Source organism: Staurois parvus, unplaced genomic scaffold (genome assembly GCF_062004578.1).
Source record: "Staurois parvus isolate SC_StPar_1 unplaced genomic scaffold, SC_StPar_1.0 ptg000502l, whole genome shotgun sequence".
NCBI lineage: Eukaryota > Metazoa > Chordata > Amphibia > Anura > Ranidae > Staurois > Staurois parvus.
Window position 1 is genome coordinate 1,371,681 of NW_028318298.1, and position 25,824 is coordinate 1,397,504.

Below are 25,824 nucleotides of genomic sequence, written 5' to 3' on the forward strand. Positions count from 1 at the left end.
CGAGGTCTAAGGCGTTTAGCCGTTCTAAGGTACTCCAAGTTTTTGTAGTCAGTATAGACCAAAACTGGGTGCGGGGCTCCTTCCAGGAGGTATCTCCACTCCTCAAGCGCGGCTTTAATTGCCAGGAGTTCCCGATCCCCGATATCGTAATTTGTCTCCGCCGGAGTGAGTTTCCTGGAGAAAAAAGCTACTGGGTGCATGAGGTCTTTTACGCCTCCTCTTTGTGACAGAATAGCACCGACTGCATTTTCAGATACATCTACCTCCAGAATGTATGGCCGGGATGTATCCGGGTGGCTTAAGATGGGGGCAGCTGTGAACAGCTTCTTCAAGGTCTCGAAGGCCGTCTGTGCTTCTGGTGTCCACTGGAATCGTATTCCCGCCTTGGTAAGTTGGGTGATAGGTGACATCAACCCTGAGAAATTCTTAATGAATTTTCTGTAGAACTTTGCGAAACCGATAAAGCGCTGTATCCCTTTCTTATCTGTTGGGACTGGCCATTCCAGAATTGCAGAGATTTTCTGGGGGTCCATTGCAATTCCTGAGGTGGAGATGACCAACCCCAGGAACTGGATACTGTCTTGCTCAAAGCTGCATTTTTCAGCTTTAGCAAAAAGCCTGTGCTGGCGAAGTCGCTCCAATACGTTTCGAACATGACCTCGGTGTGTTTCCAGGGATGGTGAGAAGATTAGGATATCATCCAGGTAGACGATTACGAAGATGTCCAGATCATCCTTGAAGATGTCATTGACAAAGTGTTGGAACGTGGCCGGGGCATTGCACAACCCGAATGGCATAACCGGGTACTCAAAGTGCCCAAATCGGGTGCGGAAAGCCGTCTTCCACTCATCCCCTTCCCGGATACAGACCAAGTTGTAGGCGCCCCTGAGATCCAGCTTCGTGAAGATGGAGGCCGCCTTTAGTCTCTGGAATAATTCGGGGACTAAGGGGAGAGGATAGCGATTCTTAACCGTGATTTTATTTAGTTCCGGTAATCCCCACAGGGTCTCAGCGACTGATCTTTCTTTTCGCCAAAGAAAATTCCGGTACCCGCAGGAGATGTGGACGGCCGGATAAATCCTTTTCTGAGGCTCTCCTCGATGTACTCTTTCAAGGCCCCCAACTCCCGTTCTGATAGAGGGAAGATTCGACCAAACGGAATCTCAGAACCCGGCAAGAGGTCAATTGGGCAATCATGCCCGGTGCGGGGGAAGGATGTCCACTCCCTGGGCTAAAAACATCAAGATGGGCGTGATAGGCCGAAGGAATAGCCTGGACTAGTTCTTCCTCCGTGGTTACATAGCACAGGGACCGAGTGACTCTGGGTGTCTTGAGGCCACAGTGTTCCTGGCAATAAGAGGACGTGAACTGTATTGCCCCTGTTCTCCAGTCGATGTGAGGGTTATGGGCTCATAGCCAAGGAAGTCCCAGGATTACTGGAAACAGGGGGGACATGATAGCGTCCAAACGGAGGAACTCCTGGTGGCGTCCAGCTATTGTAGCGTGGATCGGCGGGGTTTCTCGATCTACTAGTCCGGACTTTATCTGGGACCTGTCTGCCAAAAATATATTCAGAACCCGCTCTTTGGTCTGTAACGGAATTGCTGGTGAGCTGCAAAGCCAAGGTCAATGAAGCAGCTACATGCTCCCGAATCAATAATGGCCATCGCTGGTACAAGTCTTCCGGGGAGCTGGAACGAGACAGGCACAGCTAAGTGAGTTGCATTGCTTAGGCATGAAGAAGGCACAGCAGAGGCAACTGAAGCACACTTACGTCTCTTCTCTGGACAAGAACGAACTATATGGCCAGCTGCTCCGCAATATAAGCACAAGTTGTTCAGCCGGCGCCTTTGGCGTTCTTCAAATGTCAGAGAGGGCCGCATCACTCTGATCTGCATCGGTTCGGGCCCATCAGCCATTTCCTGACCTCGATTCCCGCTTGGGGGAGTAGATTGGAACGGAACCCGGGGTAACGTCGATGTTGGTCTGAAATTTGGATTGACCCTTTCTTGCCAGCGTTCCCGCAGCCTGCGGTCGATTTGGATGGCCACCTGAATCAAATCTTCCAGCGTGTTGGGTACGCCAACTCTGGCCAGCTCGTACTTAAGAGGTTCGGACAGGCCCAGCCGAAATTGGTGACGTATGGCTGCGTCGTTCCACTGTGTATCCCCGCTCCAGCGCCTGAATTCTGCCGCATAATCCTCCGCTGCCCAGCAACCTTGTTGCAGTGTATGTAAAGTCGCCTCTGCCGAGGCAGGTGGTTGTGGATCGTCGTACAGTTGTGACATTGCCTTAAAAAATGATGACACGGAGTCTAAATGTGAATGACGATCCTCCATCAAGCGATGGGCCCAGCCTTGAGGTTACCCCTGCAAAAGCGAAATAATGAATCCCACTTTTACCGATTTCTGAGGCAAAGGTTCGGGGTTGCAGGTCAAAGTAAAGCAAACAGGAGTTCTGGAAGGCCCTGAACCGCTTCCGATCCCCATTAAAACGCTCAGGCATAGGTACTCGAGGTTCTGGTAGAGGGATGGTGAAGACCGCTCTGGTGGAGGGTTCTGCGGAATCCTGGGCCGGGGGTGCACTTGCCGTGGCTGTTGGAGCGGTTAGAGTCTGGATACGTCCCTCCAGATGCGTGTACCCCTCTTGCAGTGTTTTCACCGCCTGGATAAGTGCCGCCAAGTGCTGACATATCTCATCCAGGGGTGAGGGACCTCTTCCTGGCTCAGTCATGGCCTTATGGTTCTGTCAGCGGCCGACTGGCGGTAGCCTCTAGCAACCCACTGGCCGGAGTTCCTCAGGGCGCGGAGTCTAAGCCTCAGTCTGCTGGTTCACCAGAGCCCCTGATGGTGGGGATGAACTTGAAGCAGCCTGAGACCAGGTCGCGACCCCCGAGAAACACCAGCTGTGGTAGAGGCGGAAGCCAATGGCATGGAGCAGGTGAGAGCCAGACGTGAAGAGGTATGCGTGGTCAGACAGGCCGGGTTGGTAACAGTGGAGCAGACAGTAAAGAGCGGCAAGCAGAAGAATAACAGGTCACAAGCCGGTTTCAGTAACAGGACGTCAGGCAATCAGGATCAGGCAGAGAATAGTCAGGACTAGCCAGGGGTCAGAGCAGGAGAAGACAGCAGTATCAGGAACAGGCTGGGTCGGCAACAAGGTATCAGGAACACAGGAGTAATCAGGACAAAGGAACAGGGACAAGACCATAAGGTGATTTGGAGATGCACAGGGCTGGTTTAAATAGGGCGCCCTGCGCTCTCATTGGTGCGGCCGCGATCGCTAGTGCGCATGCAGATGACATGGCTCCCCAAACCAACACAGACTGTGGAAATTTCACAATGGACTTCAAGCATCTTGCAGTGTGTGCCTCTCCTTTCTTCCTCCATACTCTGGGTCGTTGGTTTCCAAATGAGATGCAAAAGTTGCTCTCATCAGAAAATAGGATGTTGGACCACTGAGCAACAGACCAGGTCTGTTTTTCTTTAGCCCAGGTAAGACGTTTCTGACATTGTTTGTTGTTCAGGAGCGGCTTGACAAGAGGAATACGACATTTGAAGCCCATGTCCAGCCTCAGTCCACTCCTTGTGAAAATCCCTAACACTTTTGAATGGCCTTTTCCTGACAATCCTCTCCAGGCTGAGGTCATCCCTGCTGCTTGTGCACCTTTTTCTTCCACACTTTTCCCTTCCACATAACTTTCTAATAATGTGCTTTGATACAGCACTTTGGGAACATCCAACTTCTTTTGCAATTACCTTTTGAGGCTCTCCCTCCTTGTGGAGGGTGTCAATGATGGTTTTCTGCACAACTGTCAGGTCAACAGTCTTTCCCATGATTGTGATTCCTACTGAACCAGACTGAGAGACTATTTAAAGGCTCAGGAACCCTTTGCAGGTGTTATGGCTTAATTAGCTAATTAGATTGGGACACTTTGAGCCTAGAATATTGCACCTTTTCACAATATTCTAATTTTCTGAGATTGTGGATTTGGGGTTTTCATGAGCTGTAAGCCATAATCATCACAATGATGACAAATCACGGCTTGAACTATCTTGCTTTGCATGTAATGAGTCTATCTCATATATTAGTTTCACCTTTTAAGTTGCATTACTGAAATAAATGAACTTTTGCACGATATTCTAATTTTTCGAGTTTCACCTGTAAGTGCCAGATATCCTGTGCATGCGCACTCGTATTCTATAATTTTCTATGCTATTATGTTCTTTTCTGTTCTATTCTGTTTGAATTCAGATTTATTCTATTAGAAATTTTGCATTTCTGAAGACCGTTATATTCTATTTTATTGTATTCTATTGTTTTTCTATTTTATTATTTTCTGTTCTATTCTTTTCTATTCGAATTTGAATTTCAGAAGATGGTTATATTCTATTCTAATGTTTTTTTTTTTTGGGGGGGGGGTTTATTATATTATTCTCTATTCTATTTTATTCTGTTCCCTAATTTTTTGCTCTATTGCATTCTAATATTTTATTTTATATTCTGTTCTGTTTTACTCTATTCTATTTTCTCTTCTATTCTATTATTTTTTTCTTCTATTTTATTTTCTATACTATTCTTTTATTTTCTGTGTGTTTTACTCTACTTCTTCTTTTTTATTCTCTTCTCTTCTATTCTTTTCTATTCCTTTATTTTCTTAGATTGTAAGCTCTGAGGAGCAGGGCCCTCTGATTCCTCCTGTACCAAATTGTTTTGTAACTGTAATGTGTGCCTTCATTTTGTAAAGCACTGTGCAAACTGTTGGTACTATATACAGTTGTGTCCAAAATTATTCAACCCCCAATGCTGTAAAGGGGTTTAGGGACTATAGTGTACATTTGGAATTGTATTCAGAATCAAATCCTACAAGGACGTTGTAACTACCCAAATGCAACTAAAATGACATCAATTGTTTATGTAATACAGTAGTAAATGGTTCTTATGTGGTTTCTTCATTGCCACAATTATTCAACCCCTTAAAGACTACCACTCTGAAGAACAGAGGTTCATACAGGTGCTTTCCATCAGGTATTGAAAACACCTGTGGATGTCACCGAGCAGCAATCAAGCATAATAAGCACCAATTAGGCAGCTTTAAAATGACTGTGATACTCAGCTCCTCCTAGACATTTACTGGTGTGGTTACAAACATGGTGAAGGCAAGAGAATGGTCCAGGAAGACAAGAGAAGAGGTGATTTCTCTTCACAGGAAGGGCAATGGCTATAAGAAGATTGCAAAGATGTTAAACATACCAAGAGACACCTTAGGAAGCATCATTCGCAAATTCAAGGCAAAGGGCACTGTTGAAACGCTACCTGGTCGTGGCAGAAAGAAGATGCTGACTTCGACTGCTGTGCGCTACCTGAAGCGTAGAGTGGAGAGAAGTCCCCGTGTGACTGCTGAGGAACTGAGAAAAGATTTGTCAGATGTGGGTACAGAAGTTTCAGCCCAGACAATAAGACGCACACTGCGTAATGAAGGCCTCCGTGCCAGAACTCCCAGGCGTACCCCCTTGCTGTCTCCAAAGAATAAGAAGAGTCGACTGCAGTATGCCAAAAGCCATGTGGACAAACCACAAAAGTTGTGGGATAGTGTTCTGTGGACTGATGAAACAAAATTAGAACTGTTTGGGCCCATGGATCAACGCTATGTTTGGAGGAGGAAGAACAAGGCCTATGATGAAAAGAACACCTTGCCTACTGTGAAGCATGGTGGAGGGTCAATCATGCTTTGGGGCTGTTTTGCTTCTGCAGGTACAGGGAAGCTTCAGCGTGTGCAAGGTACCATGAATTCTCTTCAGTACCAGGAGATATTGGATGGAAACGTGATGCAGTCCGTCACACACCTGAGGCTTGGGAGACGTTGGACCTTTCAACAGGACAATGATCCCAAGCATACCTCCAAGTCCACTAGAGCATGGTTGCAGAGGAAAGGCTGGAACATTTTGGAGTGGCCATCGCAGTCACCAGACTTAAATCCGATTGAGAACCTCTGGTGGGACTTAAAGAAAGCAGTTGCAGTGCGCAAGCCTAAGAATGTGACTGAACTGGAGGCCTTTGCCCATGAAGAATGGGCGAAGATACCCGTAGATCGCTGCAAGACACTTGTGTCAAGCTATGCTTCACGTTTAAAAGCTGTTATAACTGTAAAAGGATGCTGTACTAAGTACTAAGATTGAATGTCACTTGGGGGTTGAATAAAACTGATAATGCTGTGAGCACAGAAAAGACATTTGTGGTTATTTCATTATAACTGTTATGTTATATTTGTCTGACCTACAAGTGCCTCTTTAATGTAAATGTAAGCAAGATGACTGAATGATCAAAAGCAATGTCAAACTGGCCAAAACACTCAATTTCAGTGGGGGTTGAATAATTTTGGACACAACTGTAAATGCTGTATAATAATACATTTTCTATTCTATTTTATTATTTTTGAAATCGATTACATTTTCAGATTCCATTTGAATTAAATTTTGTTATTTCAGATTCCTTTAAATTCATTACTATTGTAATTAGGAGATTTGGATATATCTGAATCTCCAAATAATGAAAAATGTATCGGAATTTTGATTCGGAACGAAACAAACCGCACATGTCTACTGAGAAATATAGGCAGATACTTATGTATCAAGCCATACCATCAAGGAGGCCTGTGGCAGGCCCCAGATTTATTCTGCAACAGGACAACACCAAACATGCAGTCAATGTCACCAAGAAGTACATTCAGTGTAAAAAAGAAGAGTCCTGGAAGTGATGGTTTGGCCCCAACAGAGCCCTGATCTCAACATCATTGAGTTTGTCTGGGATTACATGAAGAGACAAAAGGATATGAGGCAGCCTACATCCACAGAAGATCTGTGAATAGCTCTCCAAAATAACTGGAACAATCTACTTGCTGAATTCCTTCAAAAACTGTGTGCAAGTGTACATAGAAGAATTGATGCTGTTTTGAAGACATAGGGTGGTTTGATTTGGATTTCTCTATTGTTCATTTACTTTCCGTGTTAATTAATCTAAATAATATTTCTATTTACTTTTGCACAGTAATGTATACAGTATATTTATTTGAAGCCAAAAAATATATGGGCTGCCCTTGCTGACTTCCTTTTCAAAATGTTAGTTGCCTGCATATCACTGTCCCATAACAAGTATGCAAATTATGAGGTTTGATTTCCGTGGTTGCATTCTTGTTTGCATTTTTTTTGTCAATGGATTTAAAAGTATAGCAACCAGAAACAGATGGGCAAGTAGCATTTTCAGGAGAAGGGTCAGAGATGTCAGCCCTCATATTTCTTGGAACAAATTTACTTTAAAGTTGAACTCCAGGCAAAAAAGTTAAATTGGTATTTAAAGAAACGTAATGGCTAACGTTTTTTTTTTACTTTAATGCAGGGCTCAAAAGTTCAAGTCCTGAGCTACTAGCCAAGCCTTAAAAGATACTCGCCACCAGTTGCCCCACTTAACCCCTACCCTGCCCCACCCCTAATTCCGCCCTTAAACACACCCTTGTAAATTATCTCATGAAATGACACTGTTAAATGTTTTATGCAAAATAAAGATACAAAAATAAATATTAACAACTTTTAACAATAGTAACATAAAGCAATGTAAACATAAAAGGAAAATAAATGTCTACATTATGAAATCCCAACAATACATTATACAGCAATGCAGAATACCACCAACTATAAAGGACTACAAATCCGCTGTCCCCATCAGAGTCCCCCTTTACATCAGGTGTCCCATCAGAGTCCCCCTTTACATCAGGTGTCCCATCAGAGTCCCCCTTTACATCAGGTGTCGCTCGCAGATCTTCTTGTGAATGCAGCTTCTCCTTCCTTCCTGCAAAGTCACATGACAAGGGGAGAGAGGAAGGACACTCTGCCTTCACGCCTTAGTGCAGGCTGTCTATTACCCCCTGCAGGGTGGAGGGAGAAGAAAGCCTAATCCTTCCTCCAGCAAGTGTCAGCAGCTGCTCCTTGTGACATGAGTGAAATCGTGGTCACTCCAGCCACTGAGAAGTGGCACCAGCAGTGCGCCCCTCCTCAACACAGCGCTGGTATTTCCACTCACCAAATGCAAGCAGGCGAGTGCAAATTTTGAGCCCTGCTTTAATGCATTCTCTGTATGTAAAGTAAATATGTTTTAGATGTAGCCCCTCCAAATATTTACCTGAACCCAATCTCGATCCAGTGCTGTTTTCTCTCTCCCTCCTCACAGGGCAGATTGATAGTGGCGATTAACTCCTATTGCTGTCAATGAAATCCAGCGATGAGGGAGCAGGGCTGTGCTGCTCTGTGTGTGTTAATAAATGCACACAATGTAGCTTGGGATCAAGCCTGCATGACTACCCCCTAGCAAACTGCTGGAAGGCTGGGAGAGCCTGAAGTGCCAGTGGGGGGATCCGGGCTGCTCTGTGCACAGAGCAGGTAAGTATGACATGTTTGCTATTTAAAAAAAAATCACTTCAAAATACATACACTGTTTATGAGCTGTTTTACTGTTTGTAGGATTTTTGTGGGGGAGAGAGAGAGTGGCGCAGGAGTTTTTGATCAGGTAAGGGGGATGGGGGGGGGTTAAATTCTCAACACTATGCACAACAATGTGAGAGTAGATGAGGGTGGTTAACTTTTACTGCCATGTCCAGCAATGTGGGGGAGATTATGGGGGTTAACTTTCACTGCCATGCTTAGCAATATTGGGGGAGATTATGGGGGTAGTTAACTTTCACTGCCACTGGCCACCAATGCTGAAGGGGGGCCAGGGAGGAAATTAAATGTTACTGCCAGTAACCACAGATTCCCGTGGGGGGGGGGGGGGCATTATTGCACTACCACTGACTACCATGTAGAATGTAGAGGGGGTTAGCTTTCACTGCCCCTGATAACCAATGTTGGGGGGGAGGATGGGGGATACATTTAATTTCCATGATCAGCAATATGAGGAAAATGGAAGGTTAACTTTCACTGCCAATGATCACTATTGTAGGGGGGGTTAATAGTACTGACAGCAGTGCTGGAAGATATTATTGCTTTCTCTGACACCAATGTTGGGGAGTATTATTGTGGTCATTGATATCATTCCTGGGGGTTATTATTTCATCCACTGACATCAAGGATAGGGGTTATTAATGCATTCACTGACACCATTGCTTGAACTTATTATTGTGTGAACTGACATAATGGGTGGGAGCTAATTTATGTCCAGTGACAACAATGCTGTTGGTTATTAGTGCATCTTTCTGCTGCTTTCCTCTGGGTAAATGCATCTACAGTATCTCCTATCTCCGCTCTTAACCAGAAAAACGCATTGACTCCTGCTGCTTTCCTCTGGGTAAATGCATCTATCTCCTATCTCTGCTCTTAACCAGAAAAACACATTGACTCCTGTTAAATTCAGAACAAATGGTGTATTTATATTTGTGTGTATGTTGACCAGTCCTCACCTCTAGCTGCACCCAGTTTACGAATGTAGCCTGTTCCCTGAGAAACATCCCCCACTATTCATGTGATCCTTATCAGCTTCTAATTGGGGAGGAGTTGAATGCTCATTTGAGCATCTCCCTATAAATTTAGATCAGCTCATGGGGGAGAAATCACTGATGGGGGGCACAGTCTCTGATGGGGGTGCTGCTTTTGATGGAGTGCTGCTTTGAAGGAGTGCGAAGCAGTTAAACACAGCAGTTGAACTAAAGCAGGAGAACTTAAGCAGCAGGAAGACACAACAACAGCAAGAAACTCCTACTGCATGCTGGACAGACTGCAAGCAATCACCCTGGGAAACCTTTCTTACATACCTGAGTCCCACTCCGTGTACCTTTATATAATGCCCCCCCTTCTCCTTATCATATTACTATCCTCTGTTCCCAAATCTCATTTCTTTACCCCTCTGCTCCACCCCAAAACTTGTACATCTACCCCTCATTGCTATCATCTCCCTACTACTGCTCTCATCACCTCCCCAAAATGCCTCTTCCACTCCTCCTTCTCATTTTCCTTTCCTCCGTTCCCAAAATCCATTCACTATATCCCTCTGCTCCTCCCAAACATTTGTATATTGTATCCTCACTACTTCCTTCGCCCCTCTACGGCACCCACCACCTTCTCCTATTACTCCACTCTCCCAGTAACCCGAACACGTCCACTAGTAATGTAAACAATAAAAATATGAGCGCTGGGTGACAATAGGCAAAATACAGATGGGAGCAGCCAGCATAGAAGTAGAAACAACCTCAGATCCTCCAAGAAATGCCAGGAATAAAAGTACAAAATGCCGCGCTCTATAATATTTACAGTATGCAGATGGTATCTCACAGTATTCAAACTTATTTGATATAATACATATGAATTAATGTGACTGTTGTGACACAGTGAGCAATAATAAAACTTTTGTGACTGCTGTGACTGTGGTACTAAATACCAGCAACAAAGCTTATTGGATATAGTTCATGCGGAGTGATTTGACTATAGGTACACAATAAGCAAAGATTAATATTCGCGACTGCTGTGGCTAGAAGCAAAGAGCATACTATGCACCAACTAGATAGTGTCCCATAGTAACATAAACTTGTAGGATATAGTTCATGCGGAATAATGTGACTGTGGTGACACAAAGAACAGCGGATAACTTTCGTGACTGCTGTGGCTGGAAACAATGAACATACTATGCACTAACCAGATAGCACAGATAAATGTGCGTTGGAGTAAATAAGACCTACTCCTTGGTACTCTGGGGATGGGAACTCAGCATGCGGATGTGATCATCAGGTGGAGGTGTTTCACCAGCTGTCATCTCTCCAATGCAGGATTCCACATCTCAGGTTAACCGTGTCCAGCAGTACTATTTCCAGCCATCAGGGGGATCATACAAGCAGATGGAAACCAGGGAAAGATCCTTCAGGATAAGGACTCTCAGTGCCAGATAAATGAGCCCAGAGAGAAAAGAACTCCAATAGTGTAGTATGTTTAATGATAATATGAGAATAACATCAAGGTACAGGTAAATAAGCAGAGCCAGCACTTACATCTGAGGTAGTTTGTAGGTAATGCAGTTAATATTCGATGACAAAGGGAATATTAACTGCATATTTGTTGCTGGTATTTAGTACCACAGTCACAGCAGTCACAAAAGTTTTATTATTGCTCACTGTGTCACAACAGTCACATTAATTCATATGTATTATATCAAATAAGTTTGAATACTGTGAGATACCATCTGCATACTGTAAATATTATAGAGCGCCGCATTTTGTACTTTTATACCTCCACTAGTAGTTTCTCACGCTCCTGCACATCCCATGCCACCTTTCTCACCCTTCTCCTCCTCATAACCGCGGGGGACATCTCCCCGAATCCTGGCCCTCCACCACCTCCCTCACCCGCACAACACGTCCTGCCGCAACTCCCGTAACTTAGTATCTGTCCCCCTGCTCCCTAAAATCTCCCCCCCATTTTCATGTGCACTCCTGAACGCCCGATCGGTGTGCAACAAGCTTACCGCCATCCACGACCTCTTTGTTTCCCGCTCCCTCAACCTCCTAGCGATCACAGAAACCTGGATCCAGCCCACTGACTCTACCTCCCCTGCTGCACTCTCCTACGGAGGTCTCACCTGGACCCATTCACCCAGGCCTAATGGTCGTAAAGGTGGTGGGGTTGGTCTGCTCCTGTCACCGCAGAGCACCTTCCGAGTCCTCCCAAACCCCCCCTCCCTATCCTTCTCCTCCTTCGAGGCCCACTGCTTCCGACTATTCTCCCTAACCCCCCTGAAGATTGCTGTGATATACCGGCCTCCTGGATCCATATCCTGCTTCCTGGATGATTTTCCTCCTGGTTACCCTTCTTCCTCTCCTCTGAGCTACCCACCATCATCCTTGGGGATTTCAACATCCCTGTCAACCTCGACAACCCGGACACATCCCATCTCCTCCACTTAACCTCCTCCTTTGCACTTGCACAGTGCATACAATCCACCACCCACTCCAATGGTAATATCCTTGATCTTGTCTTCTCCAACCGCTGCGCTCCCCACAACCTCACTAACACCCCCTTCCCTCTCTCTGACCACAACCTGATTACCTTCTCTATCTCCTCGTCCTCCAACGCCTACCCCTCCAAATGTCACACTACTACCAGCCGTAACCTCCGCAACCTTAACCCTGCCCCCCTCCACTCTGCAGCTGATCAACTCCACGACAGCATCCTCCCCCTGTCCTGCCCCGACTTGGCTATGACTGCCTACAACAACGCGCTGTCAACAGCCCTTGACTCACTAGCGCCTTTAACCACACGCAACATCAGACCTCGACCGCTCCAGCCCTGGCAGACTGATCACACCAAAACCCTCAAACGACACAGTCGTGCCCTGGAGCGACTATGGCGCAAAACCAAATCCCAACAAGCCTTCACCCGCTACAAATCTGCCTTCCACACCGACACCTCCTCCCTCCACGCAGCCAAACAAGCCTACTTCCTGACCCTCATCAAGGCCCTCTCCTCCAATCCTCGCCGACTCTTCTCCACCTTCAACTCTCTACTCTCGCCATCCCCACCTCCACCCAGCACCTCACTCACTGCCCTTGAGATTGCCAATCACTTCAAAAACAAGATTGACACAATTCGCAAGGACATCGCCGCAACTCACACGCCCCCTCAACCCGTCCCCTCTCACACAGCTACCCCCTCATCCCCCCTCTCCCTCAACATAACCCGCAGGGACTTTGTTGCTGCTCAAACTCCATCCAACCCCGTTCCCCCTCACTCAACTACCCCCTCATCACCCCTCTCCAACGGCCCCACCACTGCTCTGACCTCCACTTCCACCCCACCCTACATTTCTCATACTGAAGCCCCCCCAACACTCCGCACATTTGACCTTACTACAATCGAGGAAGTCTCCAAGATCCTCTCTGATGCCTGCCTCACCACCTGCCCCCTCGACCCTATCCCCTCACAACTCCTACGACCTTCCTCCCCCTCCATCCTACGCTCCCTCACCCACATCTTTAATCTCTCCCTCTCCTCCGGCACTTTCCCCTCCCCTCTGAAACATGCACACATCACCCCCATACTTAAAAAGCCCTCCCTGGACCCCAATGACCCAAACAACCTCAGACCCATCTCCCTGCTCCCATTTACATTTAAACTCCTCGAGCGCCTAGTCTACACCTGCCTAAGCTCTCACCTCAACGACAACAACCTCCTCGATCCCCTACAGTCCGGCTTCCATCCCCTACACTCCACCGAAACTGCCTTACTCAAACTCTCTAACAACCTGCTAACCGCCAAAGCTAATGGCCACTACTCAGTGCTCCTACTCCTTGACCTCTCTGCGGCCTTCGACACAGTCGACCACCCCCTCCTCCTCAAAAAACGACACTCCCTCGGCCTCAGAGATTCTGCTCTCTCCTGGCTCTCATCCTACCTGTCACAATGCTCTTTCAGCGTTACCTATAATGCTACCACCTCCCCCTCACTCCCCCTCTCTGTTGGGGTCCCTTAAGGCTCTGTCCTCGGGCCCCTTCTCTTCTCCATCTACACCTCCTCCCTTGGCCAACTCATACACTCTCACGGCTTCAACTACCACCTCTATGCCGACGACACACAAATCTATCTCTCAACCCCCCACCTCACCCCCTCGGTCTCCACCCGAATCACACACCTACTGAGCGACATATCAGACTGGATGTCGACCCACTTCCTTAAACTGAACCTCTCCAAAACCGAGTTTCTTGTCTTCCCCCCAGCCCAGACACCACCCCCCATTGACTTCTCCGTCACATCCAACAACGCCACCATCAAACCCGCCCCGCAGGCCAGAGTACTTGGTGTCATTCTGGACTCCAACCTATCCTTCCAGCCCCAAGTCCAATCTTTAACTAACTCGTGCAGACTCCACCTCCGCAACATCGCCAAAATACGCACGTTCCTAACCCCAGAAACCACTAAACAGCTCATCCACTCCCTCATCATATCACGACTCGGCTACTGCAACTCCCTCCTCACTGGCCTGCCTCGCCACTGGCTATCCCAGCTTCAGTCGATCCCGAATACGGTTGCCAGACTCATTCACCTTTCCAACCGCTCCATCTCCGCCACCCCCCTTTACCAATCCCTCCACTGGCTTCCGATTGTGCAACGGATCAAATTCAAAATCCTGGGGTTACTGCATTCCAACTTTAGTGTATATTGCGATACACTGCAAAAAATGCAGTAGGGTGTTGAGCTCCAAAAATGTGCTATTATTGTGTGGCCCTCTGGAAGTGTCGGGTCGCACTTGGGGCCCTCTATAATTTTTAATTTGACCACCACTGCACTAGATCTTGCGTGGGTGCTCAACTCACCTTGGCACATTGTGTATCGCGTTGAGTAAGCCAAATGGTGTTTGGGTCAGTGCAGTACTGATTGCTCATAATTTTTCCTCCACCGCGTGCCTCTTCCCAATTTCTCTGTCACAATCAATGGCACAACTATATGCCCGTCCCCGCATGCCAAGGTTCTAAGTGTAATCCAGAACTATATTTTCAGCCCCATGTCCAATCACTGTCCAAATCTTGCTGCCTCAACCTCCACAACATCTCCAAAATACACCCCTTCCTAACAAATGACACCACAAAGCTCCTAGTTCACTCCTGGTCATCTCTTGCCTTGACTACTGCAACTTTCTCCTGATTGAATTGCCTTTATATAGTCTAGCCCCCCTTCAGTCTATCATAAATGCTGCTGCCAGGCTCACCCATCTTACCAACCTTTCAGTGTCTACTACGCCTCGCTGCCAATCCCTCCACTGGCTTCCGCTCACCCAATGAATTAAATATACTAACAACAACTTACAAAGTCTTCCACAACTCAGCCCCCAGCTACATCCCTAAGCTAGTCTCTAAATACCGACCTAATTGTTCTCTTCCTTCCTCCCAAGACCTCCTGCTCTCTAGCTCCCTCGTCACCTCCTGCCATGCTTGCCTCCAGGACTTATATACTATGGAAAGCCCTCCTCTTCAGAGAAGCCTATTCTGCCCCCACCTAACAACTGGAGTTTTATTTTCTCCATCAGCTCTTCCCCCACAGCTATTAGCTTTTCTATCTCTTGACCCTCCCTCATAGATTGTAAGTTCTAACAAGCAGGGCCCTCTGATTCCTCCTGTATTGAATTGTATTGTAACTGTACTGTCTGACCTCATGTTGTAAAGCGCTGCGCAAACTATGAATATATATATTTATATATATATATATATATAAATCCTGTATAATAACAATAATAATTTAGACAAAATACCAAGTACCACTGGATTGGCCAATGGTGCCCGTATTTAAAAAGTGATCAAAGTCTTTAACATGTAACAACCAAAAAGTTAGCATAAATACTAGAGTTGGGAAGATGCTTGAGATTTTGATAACAAACCACATATACTAGTTTTTTTTATATAAAACATCATTTTAAGCAAAATACAAAAAGACCGAAAGACTGAAGTTGTTGAATAAATCTACTTTACTTTTATATGAAAGTAAGCAAAAACATAGAGAAAAAAGTGGCTGTGGATACTGTACTTGGACTTTACAAAAGTGTTTGACACAGTTCCCCACACCTTGCAAATGTGTAAGTTTTAATTATATAGGCTTAGAAAATTCAGTTTGTAAATGGATATAAAACTGGCTAATAATTGTATTCAAAAAGTAGTGAATGATCTAAGGCTACTGGTGATCTACCCCAAGGATCAGTGTTGAGACCCTGATGTTTTAACCTATTTATAAATGATGTAGCATTTTGGATTAAAAGTACAATTTCCGTGTTTGTAGGTGACACCAACCCATGTAGTGAAAAATGTCCTTACAGGATGTTTCAAACTTACAACAGACCATAAGGTGCTGTTTGACAACTATGTGGCAAATAAAGTTTAATGTTGATCATTTTAATCACGGTGCTTTGTATACAAGATCATAAAAACATTATTGACTGAGCAGGTAATAGTAAATTATTTTTCCTTTGATAAGCTCATACATAGAGAAAACAATATTTGCATCACAAAGTCATTAATTATGCAAGGTGAAAGATTTTGTCATTCTAATGAAAAGTCTTGAAAGACTAAAATGTTGCTAATATTAAATTCAATTTTCACTCTATCCAAACAGAATCTGGTCTCAGAGTCAGTGAAATGAAGTGACATTATTACCTTCTAGCCAGCGACCAGGTAACACAAATCCTTCATTATTTTCTCTCTCACTGCTCCAAGTACCAACTCCAAAACATTAGTGTTTGTCACAAATACTGGACAGTAAAGCTGGTCATACACTAGTAGAAATTCAATCAAAATTTTTTAGGAAAGTTAGTTTGATTTCATAATCATTAGTGGGATCAAATCAATGTCCATTTTTGACCATAGTGATGAAAAATGTTGAAGGAGTAAGATGGAAAATATTTTTTGCACAAAGTTACAATGTATGTTCAGTGAATTTGTTCAGTAATGTCAATTTGCTCCAAAATCGAGTGTTCAAAACAAAGTTTTGAAGTACTTTCAAATGACATTTGTCAAGGCATCTAATGAACTGGGAATTTTTATACTACATTTCTTGCGACTGTTCATACAGACATTCATTCGAAAATCTGTACTAGTGTATGGCCAGCGTAACATGTAAATTTAATTGTCATAAGGTGCATGGGCAGGTTGTTAATGTTAAACCTAAAAAATAGGCTAAAACTGTCACTATTAAAAGAAAAAAGCCATTATCTTCTTATCAGGGTCATTTACGGAATTATGACTACTAAAGGCGCAGATCCAATTTACAGCTAGTTTAAATACATGCCAACCCCTCTTACCATTGCTTTTTACATGTTCTGGCAAGTCTTCATTAGACAAATGATCTCCTTCATGATCTCCTTTCCGACTTAAGCGTTGACCAACCATGGTCACATGGCTATAAAACTGATCTCCAGTGACTTTGTGGTCTAATGCAAGAGACCGCAACGTGACCTTTTTTCTGTAGGATTATAAGAGGGTATGCGAGTTACAATAACATGTATGCTTTAAGGAAATCTATAGTGTTTTGTGGATATATTGTTCCCTATTGAGTCTAGCAGTAAAAAAAAATTAGGCAAAATTGAAATGTTGTACAATGATATTTCAAATGTAATATTTGCAGCTAAAAAAAAGTCTTAGATAGCAGATTATGTGGTAACCAGAAATGTGCATGAGTCAAAGGAGAAACACATTGACATAGTCTGCTCAAACATAACACAAACTGTCACTCCCACCGCAGCCACAAAAATGGATGACCATGGGTTCCACGGGGGATGCCTAACTGGTGCAGCCCTCCTCAGATAGGGGAATCCCGTAGCAACTACAAAGAGAGCAGGAAGGCACAAACACCTAGTGGCAGGGTTGCATGTTTATACGCAGTTTCCACACTGTGGCATCTTGTGTTTTAACATATTTTCCTCTTCTACTTTTGTGAGTATTTGGCATTCATTAGATTTTATACAAATAAATGGCTGATAATGTACTAGGTGTTTGCGCCTCCCTGTTCTTTCACAGTGACATAGTCTGCCTGAAAGCATAACAGAAATGGGATTTCCTATTAGAAAGCCCGAGCATGCTTTGAAAACCCAACGTTATAAATACAAACACACCCTGTTATGTACTATATATATATATATAAATACATATTACATATAGTAAGCTTGAGACCTCATTTCAGTTTGATTTTGTTGTATAATTTAACATGTGGCTAGGTAGGTACCATGATTTCAGATATCCAGTTCTGGCTGATCAATACACACTTACTTATAAGCTGTTTCTTCAGGTGATGGGATAGACTCCTTTGGCCAGTTGATGAGACAGTTGAGAAAAATCAGGCAAGCTAAAGCAGACCAGCCTAACATAATCCCCACAAAGGAGATGTGTGCCTCATATATAAGCTGCGGAAAGAATAATGCAAGGGAATGGTTACTGAATTCCAAGTGAATTAAAAAAGAATACAGAGCTTTTACACATTTGCAATGAAATACCCTAAAGATGTCCCTCTACAACTGCTGTTTTGTACACAACGTTCCTCTTCCTGTCAGCTCTAAAGTGGACCACATGTGTACTAATAAAATATGGCTGTAAACACCAACTGTAGAACTGAAACTTCTACACCAATTTGACATATATCAATAATATATATTTTTTGTTCTTGTTACATTTTGCTTTTGTGTCATAAAGTGAATTTTCAAATCCATCAGTATACTCTGGGTGATAGAAGGGTTGTACACATAGCTTTGTACAGTTGTCTCAAGCTTCTCATATGCAAACTGTGGCATACTTTGTGAGTAAATATTTATTATTTATTTTCTCCAAAAATTAAATATTTTGAAGAATATCAGACTCTCTCCAAAGGGAAACCAAATGACCGCTATATCACTACCATTCATACCAATTATACATTAAGAATGGTAATAAGTAGTACCTTATCTAGAACATAGTTCAGTTTTGGGTACCAGTTCACAAAAAAGGATATCGGGGAACTGGAGAAAGTGCATAGAAGAGCAACCAAACTGATAAGAAGCTTGGAGGAGCTCAGATATAAGGGAGGAGCTCAGATATAAGGAAAGATTAGAAGAACCAAATGTATTCTCTCTTGGGAAGAAACGATTAAGATGGGATATGATCAACATGTATACATACATAGGTGGTCAATATAGTGAATGTGGTCATTACAGAGGACAAGGGGGAACTCTTTATGTCTGGAGGAAAAGAGATTTAGCCTTCACATACAGAAAGGCTTGTTTACAGTGAAAGCTGTGAAAATGTGGAATAGACTAATGCAGGCCATAGATGGGGAGAAAAACTGCAGATTTTTCTTTTAAAAAACGAAAAATCGGTTGTTCAAGTGGCCGACGTTACCATCAATGGTAAAAAAAATCGGCCGATTTTCTACCCGTCTAGAGCCGGCAAAAAGTGTCCCTGCAGAGAGCTCTGCTATTTCTTTGACAGTTCTCTGACAGTTCCTTGACATTTATAGAAGTTGCAACAATGTATCTATTTGTTTCCATTTAGGATACAGATGTTTTTATTCGGAAACAAATAGATACAATGTTTCAACCGCTGTAAATGTCAAGGAACTGTCAGAGAACTGTCAGAAATAGCGGAGCTCTCTGCAGAGACACTTTTTGCTGGACTGGAATTCTTCTTATTTTCATCCTTCTTCTTCTTCTTCTTCTTCTTCTTCTTCTTCTTCTTCTTCATCATCCTCATCCTCATCCTCTTCTTCTTCCTCATCCTCATCCTCTTCTTCTTCTTCTTCTTCTTCTTCTTCTTCATCCTCATCCTCTTCTTCTTCTTCTTCATCCTCATCCTCTTCTTCTTCTTCATCCTCATCCTCTTCTTCATCCTCATCCTCTTCTTCTTCATCCTCATCCTCTTCCTCATCCTCTTCTTCTTCATCATCCTCATCCTCTTCTTCTTCTGCATCCTCATCCTCTTCTTCTTCTGCATCCTCATCCTATTCTTCTTCATCATCATCCTCATCCTCTTCTTCTTCATCATCATCCTCATCCTCTTCTTCTTCATCATCCTCATCCTCCTCTTCTTCTTCTTCATCCTCATCCTCTTCTTCATCCTCATCCTCTTCTTCTTCATCCTCATCCTCATCCTCTTCTTCTTCTTCTTCTTCATCCTCTTCTTCATCCTCATCCTCTTCTTCTTCTTCATCCTCATCCTCTTCTTCTTCATCCTCTTCTTCTTCCTCTTCTTCTTCTTCATCCTCTTCTTCATCGTCTTCGTCTTTTTCTTCTTTTTGTCTTCCTCTTGCAGGTCACTGCTCATGCGCAGATTTTTTATCGGTAAAAAATCGGCCGAATTGCCCACTAATTGCCGCGAAAATCGGCCGATCGGCAAAATCGGCCGATTTTTTTCCAACTTTACCGAAAAAAAAAACCGGCCAAAATACCGAAAAACGGCCGACCAAATCGCCCACTAACGATCCGAAAATCGGCCGATTTTATTTTCGGCCGAAAAATCGGCCGATTTTCGACCCATCTATGGCCTGCATAAATCAAGAACCAGTTCTGGCCAGCTCAGTAGCTTTTTTTTTTTTTTTTTTTTAAAAAGCTGGATGCATTCCTAAATGAAGAAAATATAACCGGATCCTAACATTTAGAGGTGATAACACCAAGGGTAGTTGATCCAGGGAATAGGGAAAAGGATTTTTTTTCTCCTAATGGAGAAAATTGGATCATGGAGGGTTTTTGCCTTCCTCTGGATCACCTGTGGGGTATAGGAGTGTGTATATGGAGGTAGTTTATTAGCTTTTGTTGTTTTTTGTGTTTTCTATTAGTTGAACTAGATGGACTAGTGTCTTTTGTCAACTTGACTATGTAACTATGCAAGGGCTTCATTCGCTTCAAGTGTCCAGAATGTAGAGAACTTACTTTGAGGGCTGGAAATGTTATGGCAGATGATGCATATGATCCAATCATTAGAGACATCATGGTGGAACGTAGGTTGCCAAACATATTGGGTAGCTGCAAAAGATAATTGTAAAATTTATTCCACAAAGATTAACAAAAATGTTTTTTTTTTCCACTTCGTTCCAACTCTATCCCCACAAGGAACTGGGCAATAGAGTTAAAAGAGAATAGGCAATTGTACTGGGCAACTTGTACATTACACAAGCAAAACACTGGCAATTGTTACAATACATTGGAAAATGGACAATATTTACAATGTGTTGGCAGCAAACAGCCAATTGTTAAGATATACACGTAACAAATGAGCAATTGTGACAATATATGGAAAACAAACGGGCAATTGTAAAAATATGTGGGTGGTTCTGACAATGTATGAGCAACTCTCTCAACACCAATTCAGTCACCTTCCCTAAGCAAAACTTCCTACCACATCTTTTATCTCCCAAAGAAAAAAATTTCCTCATCTACCCTCAACAAAAATAATACCTTTCCCTCCCTCCATAAAAAAACCTACCTTATCCCCAAAATATTTACTAGACCTTATATGGGGAGCAGAGTTAGAATAAGTCCTTCCAGGCTACCCGGCAGCATTGCATCATTTGACAGGTTAGAGTTGAGGAGACTAGAAGTACTTCCCTTCACGGAACCATTATTTATCAACTATGTAATTTCATTCCTTCAGGAAAGCCTTACCCAGAGGGCAGATATTTACTTGTGAAGGGCTTTATTAATTTGCTTTATCTGTTCAGCCTTCTAAATAAAGGGTTACTTTTTGAAGAATATTTCAGTTTTGCCATAGACTCACACTGCGATGTATCCAAAGGTTACAAAGATGCTTTTTACAAAACAGCTGATTAGCATAGAGAATCTTACATTCCAAAGAAATCATACCTTTTGCCCTGAGGTCCAATGGACATACTCCAGACTAGACATTTTCTTTCTTAAGCATGTGTTCATACCCATAGTCTCCTTATAACAGAATGACACCCTTACCCTTTCAGGCCATGCTGTGACCACTATAGCAATGAAAATCACTTAGACACAACAAAGGCCTGGACTTGGAGACTCAGTGACAGTCACCTTTAAAATCCAGAGATTAATTTAGGTCTCACTAGACAGGTAGCTATCTTTTTTAGGACAAACTCTGATTTTGGCTTCCTTAACCCCCTTATCACCTGGGAAATTAGTTGCAGATGCTATGCTAAGAAAACTAAAAACACCTATTAATAGGTTCTACCTACTAGCTTCTTTCAGTGCAGTCACAGGCATTACCAAAAGAGCCCTAAATGTGGGCGAATCAGGGGCGGACTGACCATTTGGAAACTTGGGCACTGCCCGAGTGCCCGGTGTCAGTAGGGGGCCCCATGAGATGCCCCTGGTACCTTTTTTTTCATAGACTTTTTTGAGTTTGGGCAAGGACACAGGGGCCCCATGATCTCCTATTGCCCGGGGGCCCCATGAGTTGTCAGTCCGCCCCTGGTGCGAATGTACTAAATTCTGAATATGAAGGATAACGCAGCTTCTCAATGTCTTGCACTAAACGTGATGAACTTCCACATATCCCTGTCATTTTCAAGGAGCGGTGGGCAGGAAAAAGGACCTTAAAGGGAACGTTACACACCTCTTATCAGCTTCTACTACAATGCAAATTCTTACCAGAACCCTCATTTGTCCTGAAGGAGATTTACAACTCTCCTTTTGAAAAAATCTATGATCTTGGATCCTTTTCTTTATGTACAAGGTGCTGTTTAGCACAAATTAATTATAAAGATATTAACTGTAAGATTGTGAGTAGGTAGTATATGACTTCCTTGCTGATCTCCAATATATTTTTCCAAATTAATGACAGATGCTGGTGTTGCCAATCAGGAAAAGGAATCAAATATTTTGGGAATGTCCACTAGTGACCTATTTCTTGAAATAGGTGATAAATATTGTAAGTGCAATAGAGATTCATGTTGTCATTCCCCCCCAGATGCCACTAGTTTGCACCCATTGGTGATTGTAGCTTGGGTAGTAACTTCATTAAAGCCTTTTCAAAGCCACCACACCTTGCTGGGCAACTGTGTCCTACCAACCTGGGATAGTTCTGGAGGACTATACAAGGAAATTTGTGAGTTAGTAAAAATGTCCTTTTACTACTTGAAGGGGTAGGGCCAATTGCCTTCCTCCCTCCCTAGGAATGTCAGGACTATGTGCTGTACAACTGCTAGGGCACAGGTATCCATCTTTTTCCTTGTTTCCTGGAGTGCAAGAACTTTTGTAACTACTTAAGTATGATGTCACCATTATCCTACATGGATGATTGTTCATTTAACATTCTTCCATAAAGTCAACCATTGTTTTAATTATCCTTGTGTGAATGTTCCATTTGAGTCTACATGATTTCCATTTCCATCCTTACCCTTTAACAAAATTCCATTTGTACAAAAACCTTAATCTATTTTCTTATTATTGTATATCTATGTTTAGATAATGGTGAATTAAGAGTCTGCATTCTCTTTGCTATTGATATGTGTGGTTGCATCATTCTATGTACTCCCTAAGCCAGGGCTTAAAATTTCGAGTCTAGACCTACTAGCCAGGCACAAACCTTACTCTCCACCAGTTGCCCCACCCAACCTTGCCCAGGCCCGCCTCCAACCCCACCCCCAGACTGCCCCCCAACCACGCCCCCCTGCCCCCAACCACGCCCCCGTAAAGCTTATGAAATTACATTTTTCTTTAGAATAAAGAGTCCAAAATATACAATTGTACACAGTAATGTATATCCCAGCTCCCCTGTACTCCATTATAGTAATATGACATGTATACAGTAATCATTATTGTATACATGTGATATCACTATAATGGAGTACAGGGGAGCTGGGATATACATTACTGAGTAATGTATATCCCAGCTCCCCTGTATTCCATTATAGTGATATGACATGTATACAGTAATGTATATCCCAGCTCCCCTGTACTCCATTATAGTGATATGACATGTATATAGTAATCATTACTGTATACATGTCATATCACTATAATGGAGTACAGGGGAGCTGGGATATATATTACTGAGTAATGTATATCCCAGCTCCCCTGTACTCCATTATAGTGATATGACATGTATACAGTAATCATTACTGTATACATGTCATCACAGGGGAGCTGGGGATATACATTACTATATACATGTCATATCACTATAATGGAGTACAGGGGAGCTGGGATCTACATTACTGAGTATACAGTACTTACTCCTCGAGTCCCCCGCGGCAGTGGAGAAGGTGTCTCCTCTCAGCGGAGGAGAGCGAACCTCTTCTGCACCTGTCCCCTCAGCGACGGTGCCGCAGAAGCCAGAAACCGGAAGTTGTAAACCAGAACCCGGCTTCACAATGAGGATTGGAGCGCAGGTGCAGTAGCTCGATGCTTCATCTGTTCTCACCTCTCGCCACAGAGGAATTTTTCCTCGCATTTGGCGAGCGGGTAAGTGGCTTTTTCAAGCCCTGCACTAAGCCATTCAGAAAGAAGATTATTGAGTCTCACAAGAGACTTAAAAAGGAAACCAAATTATCAATCACTCCACTGTAAGGAAAATCATTTACAGGTGTTTTAGATTTGAAACAACTGTTAATGGGGCTCATGCACGCAGCGGATGATGCTGGCCATCTGAGCTATCCGCTCCTTTGCACAGGGGTGGATCAATGCCGATTATAGCCATACCTGGGGACCCAACCATTTGCAATGAACCCCCACTGGCTTCCCGCTGCCCGTGGAATCCCCCATGGCACCGGCAGATATCAAAATTATTACCACAGCTCCACATGCTGCATCCTCCACAAGGCAGGCCACTCAGCTAGAGGCAACAGTACAAGTAGACCATCCTCCTGTATTTGGTGAGAAAGACTCCTCCCCTTTGCACACTTGCACACATTCTGGGGATGATTCCCCTGGAAGAGACTCTCCCCAGTCCTTCAGCTCATCCCTGGACAGGGCAATAGGGGAGATAATTTTGCAAGCCCTTAGCCCCTCTCCTTGTCTTCCCAGCCTCCTCAGCCAAAATATATTGGGAACCCTATCATATATTGCAATATTTTCTGTGCTGGAGAAAGCCAGAAAAATTATTACTACAAAACGTAAGCAGGAATTCAAAGATCTTTGTGACCTTATTACATATCAAATGTCCTTTTTTGGTCTCTTCAGACATTATCCCCTCATTTTTTGGCAGCTGTGCTTCTTGGAGGAGACTCGAATATAGTCGGGAACCCTGCCCGCTTAGAAAATGGCTCCCAGACCATGAGTAACGTCGATCCCTAGGAAACAGGTTGCAGAGTACACACTGCTCAAGGCTGACCTGCCAGAGATCACATGCTGCTGGATGTTTGTGTGCCTGCTTGATCTACAAATGCAGTCAGTGAACATGAAGAACACAAGTAGCGGCACTCCAATGTACAAACAGCAGACTTCTTTATTATTCAATCCATGAAGATAAAAAGACAGCAATACATGGCTCTGGGAACATCAGTAGACGCGGTTCTCACTCCTTCAGTGCTTATTCTTCAAGGATTGAATAATAAAGAAGTCTGCTATTTGTACAGTTCCGCTACTTCCTTTCTTCATGTTCAACGTCAATCCCTAGCTGCGTAAATCAGATGGTTCGCTTATGCAAAATTTTGTTGCAATCTTTATCACTCACTATCACAGTGTTTAGAATTCTGTGCCTATTTTCAGGCTCTATATAAAAATGTGCATACTGTGACTCAAGAGGATTTTGATGAGTTTTTATCCCACCTTCCATTGCCCACTCTGTCAGATTCACATAGAGATGTACTGGAAGATGACATTCTCTGGGCTATTAAACAATCCGAATTGGCTAAGGCCCCAGGACCTGATGGCTTTACCACCAGGTAAGAAATTCACTTCAACTTTGCTCCTCACCTAGTGCATTACTTTAATGCTCTTAGAAACGGTAATCCCATGGATGTAGCCTCCAATAAAGCTTTTATCTGCCTTCTCCCCAAACCCAATAGGGATCTCAGCGATGTGACTAATTACAGACCAATATCTGTGATAAACACTGACCTAAAATTTTTAGCAAAAATTTATGCTACTAGGCTGATTGGTTTTATTGCACACTACATCAATGTGGATCAAGTAGGGTTTGTGCCTGACTGAAAGACTTCAGACCAAATCCGGAGAGCTGTCAATATTATTTCTATCCTCAACTCACCTTGGGACTAAGCAGGGTCATGAAAGGGAATGCTGCTTTCATTAGATATCTGAAAAGCATTCAATACCATCTCTTGGGATTAACTTTTTCAGATCCTTTCGAGATGGTGCTTTGGCCCCAAGTTTTTGGCTTTCCTTCACACTCTAGCAGCTCTTCAGTGTAGA

General features: G+C 43.6%; 1 protein-coding gene across 1 annotated transcript in view; it reads right to left on the reverse strand.

Moving 5' to 3' along the window:
* Positions 1 to 25,824, reverse strand: part of LOC149452024 (large neutral amino acids transporter small subunit 3-like) — a 463,531-nt gene that overhangs the window by 224,116 nt on the left and 213,591 nt on the right. The window contains exons 6-8 of the mRNA XM_089689865.1: positions 20,407 to 20,499; positions 17,780 to 17,913; positions 16,816 to 16,976 (exon numbers count right to left, since the gene is read on the reverse strand). Coding sequence (XP_089545991.1) covers positions 16,816 to 16,976; positions 17,780 to 17,913; positions 20,407 to 20,499 — 388 coding nt within the window. The remainder of the gene's footprint in view (positions 1 to 16,815; positions 16,977 to 17,779; positions 17,914 to 20,406; positions 20,500 to 25,824) is intronic.